The sequence below is a fragment of the Gossypium raimondii genome, chromosome 3, assembly GCF_025698545.1.
Source record: "Gossypium raimondii isolate GPD5lz chromosome 3, ASM2569854v1, whole genome shotgun sequence".
NCBI classification, from domain to species: Eukaryota; Viridiplantae; Streptophyta; class Magnoliopsida; order Malvales; family Malvaceae; genus Gossypium; species Gossypium raimondii.
This window is the reverse complement of record NC_068567.1, coordinates 7,961,437-7,968,622: the sequence shown is the minus strand read 5'-3', so window position 1 is coordinate 7,968,622 and position 7,186 is coordinate 7,961,437. Positions and strand designations below refer to the sequence as shown.

Here is a 7,186-nt window from a genome sequence, read left to right as displayed (position 1 = left end):
ATAACATTTATAAATAAATAACTGACTTTTTGAGAAAGAAAAGGGAAAAAAACAAATAAAACCTCACTAGAAGTAATTTCCCAAATCACCTATAAGAGTTCAAACACATAACCTAAAGGTACACTAACACACCACCAACCACCAGACCAGCAGGCCCATTCTAACATCAAAACGCGAAATGAAACTCAAATGTACCCTCTAGCCACTAACCCTATCACAAAGCTCTAAAACTACTAACCTTAAAATTTATGGTGTTACATCATTCAGGTGGTTGATATTTTTACAAAGGCACTTGGTAAACCGCAATTTGAATGTCTTCTCAGCAAGTTAGGCATTTATGATCTACATGCTCCAACTTGAGGAGGGTGTTAGGATATTATTACGGGATATTATCTTTTAGCAATTTGATTCCTAATGAGAAATTGTAGGATATTATTTTTTTAGCAATTTGATTCCTACGTAATTACTACTGTATTGATATATATATATACCCTTGAGGTCTATCAATAAAATTGAAGAGATTACCTTATTCTTGTAAGAACTTGAAAAATATAAAAGTGTGATGATAAGACATTCTGAGATTTTGGCACGCCATCACTTGACAATTAAAGGTGATGATGCGGTACAATCCTCGAGTGTCACATTCAGTGTTTAATAGCTGGACTAGTGATAGAACAAGTCAGACCACCGATTCCTGATTCAACTAATTTGATCAGTTTGACCACCGAACTAATAATAATTAAATAAATAATTAGAATTCATAATAATCTAAAAAAATTTTAAAAAATTATTAAACATTTCAACTGTCGATTATTGCCTCGATTTTAGATTTTTACAAATTTCAAACAGTTTTCGAGTCAATCAGTTCAACCATTTTGTTTGAATTGTTATATCGATCAATTCTCAATCTGTCTGATTCGATTTTGTTTTAGTAGCACTGGTTATATCATTAAATTTTAATAGAATCTAAATTTAGAGAACAAAATAGATCTAAGTATCAAGTCAAAGATCAAAGTAAATAAAAAAATATAAATACCAAAATGAATCAAATTATCAATTTCAAGCCAGATGAATGATTAATTATAACTTAGTAAGGAATGATATTTTTACCTACTGGTCAACATTATCGACCCAAGGATGTTAGTATGAAAGTGAACAGAAAGATCCGTCGAGTTCCGAATATCTCGCGCCTCACTTGTCGATTTCTAAAGCTATTTTTTCTTCTTCAAAAAGAAGAAAATAAATTGACCGTCCAAGCGAAGTTCCACGTGTTTACGCCTTATTTATACAATCTATCATCACTCCACTTTTACCGTCCTCAACTTTTTTCTCTTATCTCCCATCTTCATCGTCTCTGTTGCCTGTCCTGTGTTGTTCCGTCGCTCCGTTTCTGTTCCAGTTGGTCATGAAAGCCGAGCTTGTGTTCATCCCAATGCCTCGAATGGGCCATTTCATATCTATGGTCCAACTGGCTAAGCTCTGCTTGATCTCCATCCCAATCTCTCCATTACTGTTCCCATCATGAAACTAAACCCTCATGCAGAACTCGATGCCTACGTCCACTCTCTCACTGCCACTCGCATCAAATTCATCCACCTCCCTCCACTTGAAACCCACAAAGATTTATCTCCCGCCAACTTTATCACTACTTTAGTGCAAACCCATGTACCGTTAGTGAAACAGGCTGCAACCAACATATTTCAGTACTCTACCTCTGTGCTCGACTCGCATCGCCTCGCGGGGTTTGTTCTCGACATGTTTTTTCCTTCTTTCATTGATTTGGGTAACGAGTTGGGTGTTCCGAGTTATGTTTTTTACGCATCGGATGCAGCTTTTCTCGGCTTTCAATTTTATGCACTAGGCCTTCACGATGAGCAAAATGTTAACATCTTTGAGTTAAAGGACTCGGACACTGAGTTCACCATACCCTCCTATCTCAACCCTGTGTCATCTAAACTCTTTCCCACTGTTATGCTCAAACCTGAATCTCTTCCTATGATGAATACCTTGGCAAGAGGGCTAAGAAAGGCCAAGGGTATAATGTTAAACACGTTTTGGGAGCTCGAATCCCATGCAATCAGTTCCCTTTCTGAAGCTAGTGCTCCACCCGTTTATCCAGTGGGACCTATATTGAATCTCAAGAGTGAATGTGAGGTCCATCAGAGTTCTGATATCATGAAATGGCTGGATGAACAACCTCCGTCATCGGTGGTGTTTCTTTGCTTCGGGAGCGGGGGGAGCTTCAAAGGGGATCAAGTGAAAGAGATTGCTTGCGCGCTAGAGCAGAGTGGGCACCGGTTCTTGTGGTCATTACGCCAATCCCCAGAACCATCCAAGGGTCCGATGGCAAGCCCAACTGACTACGACGATGCATCGGCGGTTCTGCCAAAAGGGTTTTTAGATCGGACGCATGGCATAGGTAAGATCATTGGTTGGGCACCGCAATTGGCGATTTTGGGCCACCCAGCGATTGGAGGGTTCGTATCGCACTGTGGGTGGAACTTGACGCTGGAGAGTATATGGTTCGAAGTTCCGATAGCGGTGTGGCCAATTTTCGCAGAACAACAACTGAATGCGTTTAAATTGGTGAGGGAGTTGGGATTAGCAGTGGAAATTAAAATGGATTATAGGAGAGATGGTATAGGTAGCGATGAAATTGAAATCGTGAGTGCCAAAACGATAGAGAAAGGAAAAGGAGCGTAATGAAAAAGGGTAGTGATGTTAGGTAAAGGGTAAAAGAGATGAGTGAAAAGAGTAGGAAAGCCCTGATGAATGGTGGATCTTCACACTCTACGACACGTGGTTTGGTCGATGATGTGATAACAATATGTTTACAAAATGTTATTAGGTTTGACATGGATCCATGAAATATGATTAAGAATAAGATGTGCTATGTCTCTTAGTTTCAAAACTCTTACTCTTGCTTTCTTCCCATCTTGTATTTTCGAAATTGATGTCTGTGACTCTTATGCATGTGCAAATGGAACTTTAATTATAATCAAAGGAGGTACAATATAACCATTAACAATGTCACCATTTTTTAGACTTCTCTCTTGACACCCCCACTACAAACAACCACAAACTTTTAACTGCATTATGCCTGGAGCACGAGTACAAGTAGAAGGATGCATGCATGCATGAGATATTATAAACCCAACTTCATCAAAAAAGTGAAAAAATATGTTACATATTCTGAATTCACATCACCTCTACCTTGTGTTATTTCCACAACTACAACTAGTTCTGCAGAGGACAAAATGGAAAATTCAAGTGCTGATGATAAATCAAATCTATTAACTAACCATGCGACTCAGGCTGATGATATTCCTGCCAACAATTCTTTGGATCCTACAAGGTGTCCTGGAATGCATTCCTTGATCTCTTCAAAAGCACACAGTGTTTCTGAATCAAGATCTCCAGCAAACTGCACGCACAGCAGGAGCTATATAAGGAATGTTTTCATAAGCACAAGCAAGAACTAGAATAATCATTAAGTTCTCATACCATAGAAACCCCCTAACACATACTTAAGAATCATGACATGAAAAAGAAATACAGAATCATGTATCCTAGAAACCAATTTCACTTTCCAAATTAGGTTTCTATTGATTTAACATTGAGGAGTAGGCAGGGATTCTTGTTTATAGGGAAGGGAACCAACTCAAGGATTACCTGGTGAGCCCTATTTGCAAAATGCATGCCTTGAAGAAGCAGTGCCTCTTGTGCAGATTCCTTGTCTAAACTGCGTACCAATTGAAGCTCCGTTCCCACTCTCTTTATGTACATTGTGACCAGCTTCATAGAAGCCTGCTTTATCTACAAAATTACACATTCTTCACTGACAATGGCTTTTTTGTGACATGGTGAAAGAGGAAGAGCAGTTGAATATGAGATGAGAATGCAATGCATGTTTGCACTTCAAGAAATTTTCACAGCATGGGCAGGTACCACTAGTCAAATACATTAAAAGGGAGGCTTTCTTCACTTTTCAACTACTAGAAAACTCAGAGAAGTTCAAAATTTTCAGGCCATTTACTACAAGACCTGTTTCCCTTCATGAATCTATTTTTTTTTTCCTCTCATCTTCTCCTCCCAACCTAAAGCAGTCAAGAAGGTGAAGAATCCTGAAACTGGGGCATAACTACTACAAATTGGAAAAACAAATTATCATGTGACTCTACATAATCAAGCACCATACATAAGTGGTATAGATTCCATATCAACATCAGTCCTAAACTAAGCATGGTTACATGGTTGGTGACAAGTTGGTGACTGTTGGTCTCAAGCCATTTTTTTCCAAATTTCATAAAGTTTCTAGTTGATTCGCCACAGTAGTGCAGAAAACGAACCATTAGGCTGTATATAGTAGACCAAGAGTCTTGAACCAAAAACAAGTTCAATAAATTTGATTGCCTGCTATGTGGGGAAAAGGGACAAGGGAAAAGGAGAAAATGTGGATAAGAAGAAAACTAAGGGCATGAACATGAAAGAATAAAGAGCTTACTTTATACACCATTCCGGAATCAAGCATCCAATCAACTGGAATCTTACACTCCTGATAAGAACGGATTACTGAATTTCTCAGTTTGATAAGCCTCTGTATGCTCCTTTCCGACCTAGTATGATTTCATGGGTGACTGAACCATTCAGTTTCCTGACTAAATCACAAATTAATCAGAATTAAGACTATACGCTAGAGTGCAGTTTATGCAGCCCTTACTTGTCCAATAGGCCAGCCATCCTCTTCAAGGCAACTCCACATGGATTGCTAGTGTCATCCTCAAAGGAAGAAATCTCCATTTCCAATAATTTTAGATCACGATATTCAATAGCAGCTTCTCGCATGGCATCAGCTTTTCTCTCAGGCCACTTGAAATGCTTTAACACAGCACGCTCATCGGCCTGTAGAAACAGGATACAAGCAATGCAAATAACTCAAATGTGCATCTCCAATGTACTAAAACTGCCTCATACAACTTGAATTTACCTTTGCTTAAACTTCTTTAATATCATGGACAAAATAATTCTTCTCTTTCATAGAATCTATAAGAAGATACTTTCTTGTGATAAAACATTACGATATGAGTAACAAATCTATAAGAAGAAACTGGGGACAGATTATGCAGAGTTACATATGACTCAAGATTTGTTAAGACCAATTATGCAGTGGCACTGAAATGAAATTAGAACCATATCGAAGCAAACAACGTTGAGAGGTTTGAGACTTTACCAAGGATGAAAGTTCATTGTCAAGCCAATCAACAAATTTCAGGACCTCTTCTATGTCTGTATAGGCTGCAGCTAAGACTCTGTGGATAAGACTGTTGATGAATTCTCCTTTTGTTTCAACATCCGCTTTTATCTAGCAAAAGTATCATCAACTTTTAACAGCCGAGTTTTCAGAGACAATCAACGGAAACAAACCAATCAGCTCTATATCTCTAATTCAAAATACTAGATGCTTACTGCTAGCAGATGAGCTGAGCGGTTCTGAATTTCACCAACTATGCTACTATGCACGCTAATAACCGTGGGTTTCTTTTGATTCCATGCTGCTGCTGCTACTGGGGGGTCCTTTTTCTTTTCTTGGTAACTTTGTACAGGGCCCACTACAACGGAATGAGCCTTTGGAGTGGTAGCTGCTTTAGCAGGGAACCGAGGTGGTGGCGGAGGTGGTGGCAGCGGTGGCAGCGATGGCAGCGGTGGTGGTGGAGGCGGTGGCTGAGAGTAAGTTATTGGTGCGATTGTCTGATGGTTGGCATCTTTGGGAGCCAAAGAAGCAGTTGGCCGTGGTGGCACTTTAACTGTTCTTGCCTCCCCCCTCGTAACTTTTGGGTGTTCCAATTTGTTGGCAATGAGTTTCTGAATGTCCTTGAATTTGCGGCTCTGGTACTCTCCACTTGACTCCCTCTTCTTTCAGTAAATACATGCATATATATTATATATATGAAGTTGTTAGAAATCACAAAGTAATGAACTTGAAAGGAATTATAGTACATATTAAGGATCTAACCTGCAGGTGCACCTGGTCAGGGTGAGGGTCAGGGTCAGGGTCAGGTTGAGGGCTTGAAAGAGCTGCTATCTTGTCTTCAGCAGCAGCAAGGTCCTCCTTGAGCTTTCTGTTAAGAGACTCCAGCTCCATATTCAAGCTCCGAGCCCCATCCAATTCTGCCCTCAAACCCATCACCTGAGTCTGCAAATCTTTAACCAAACCCTCACTACAACTTAGCTTCTCTCTCAGTTCATCAACAGCACTATTCTTCTCTGTTGTTGAGCTTGAATTAGCACTAGAACGCCTAGGCTTTCCAAATTGTTCCACAACTCTACCCTTGTGATAGCACCCACCTGCTGGCAGTTGGTCCCCAGATTTAGGCTTGTTCATCATCATCACAGACTTCCTACTGTTTTTGGTGGTGTCAGGGGGTACACTTTTGGGCCTAGCTGCTGACTGATCTTTAGGCTTGGAGTTAACTCTAAAGCTCGAAGGGGTGGTGCTCCGCTGCTGCGACATGGGAATGGGAGCAACCTTGCAAGCTGGTTTTAGCTTTGCTGTTGGCTCATTCTGCTTCATAGGGGGTAATCAAATTTCTCCACTTGACTTCAATAGTCTTGCATTGCTTGATATTGACTTGATTATGAAGAAAATCAGGTGCCCCTGTAACTGGAAATGCAAGAAAGAAAAGGTAGACTGCTCGTACAAGTTATGTAAAACGCTAACAGATATTGAAGCTTATCTCTTGTGTTTCCATTAGCAATATGCGAAACCCGTGGGAGGACTGTCAACATCTCATCGTCTGACTGCCCACCCAGCAATTTTTAATGGCTGCGCAACCAAAAAAAACAAAACCAAACCAAAACAGCATTTCATTTTATTTCATTACATTACATTATATCCTGCCTGCACTCTATATGTCGACAATATTTGACAGATGTGGGATGAAAAACCGTCTTGGGTGGCCAGGTGTAGGACTTTCAGACCCAAGTAAATTTACTCGAATAATTGAGATTCACATTAAAAATGGTACTTACAGATCATCTATTAAATGAAACTATGGATAAAACTCGAAATTTAATTAACTAATGGTTGAAAATTTTATCCAGAATGGGAAAGATAATGAGTAGGTTTGATGGGAAATGTTGTTCCATTAATTACGCATCACCCAAAATGCTTTGACATCATCATGCA

General features: G+C 39.7%; 1 protein-coding gene and 1 pseudogene across 3 annotated transcripts; one reads left to right on the top strand and one right to left on the bottom strand.

Annotated features, from left to right (window-relative positions):
• Positions 1-1,215: 1,215 nt before the first annotated feature.
• LOC105796973 (anthocyanidin 3-O-glucosyltransferase 2-like) lies at positions 1,216-2,995 on the top strand (annotated as a pseudogene).
• A 123-nt stretch (positions 2,996-3,118) lies between these two features.
• On the bottom strand, positions 3,119-6,859 carry LOC105796971 (protein CHUP1, chloroplastic). Of its 3 annotated transcripts, none has more exons than XM_012626849.2 (7): positions 6,014-6,857; positions 5,467-5,910; positions 5,231-5,362; positions 4,721-4,902; positions 4,505-4,616; positions 3,673-3,816; positions 3,119-3,424 (listed from the first exon to the last, which is right to left on the bottom strand). In XM_012626849.2, the coding sequence occupies exons 1-7, from the start codon at positions 6,569-6,571 to the stop codon at positions 3,311-3,313; spliced, it is 1,686 nt and encodes a 561-aa protein (XP_012482303.1). In that variant the 5' UTR covers positions 6,572-6,857; the 3' UTR covers positions 3,119-3,310. The 3 variants fall into 3 exon arrangements, 2 of the variants coding, with proteins under 2 accessions (XP_012482303.1, XP_012482302.1); XM_012626848.2 differs by having other exon boundaries at positions 5,467-5,913; positions 6,014-6,856; XR_001134580.2 differs by lacking the exon at positions 3,119-3,424 and having other exon boundaries at positions 4,505-4,654; positions 5,467-5,913; positions 6,014-6,859.
• Positions 6,860-7,186: the final 327 nt, after the last annotated feature.

Excerpts from the sequence above, each read along its gene's own strand:
- LOC105796971 (XM_012626848.2), bottom strand. The coding sequence starts at position 6,571 with ATGAAGCAGAATGAGCCAACAGCAAAGCTAAAACCAGCTTGCAAGGTT. Across the intron at positions 5,914-6,013 it reads CTGACCAGGTGCACCTGCAG|AAGAGGGAGTCAAGTGGAGA; the intron begins GTTAGATCCTTA and ends ATTTACTGAAAG. Across the intron at positions 3,425-3,672 it reads TTGCAAATAGGGCTCACCAG|TTTGCTGGAGATCTTGATTC; the intron begins GTAATCCTTGAG and ends CTGTGCGTGCAG.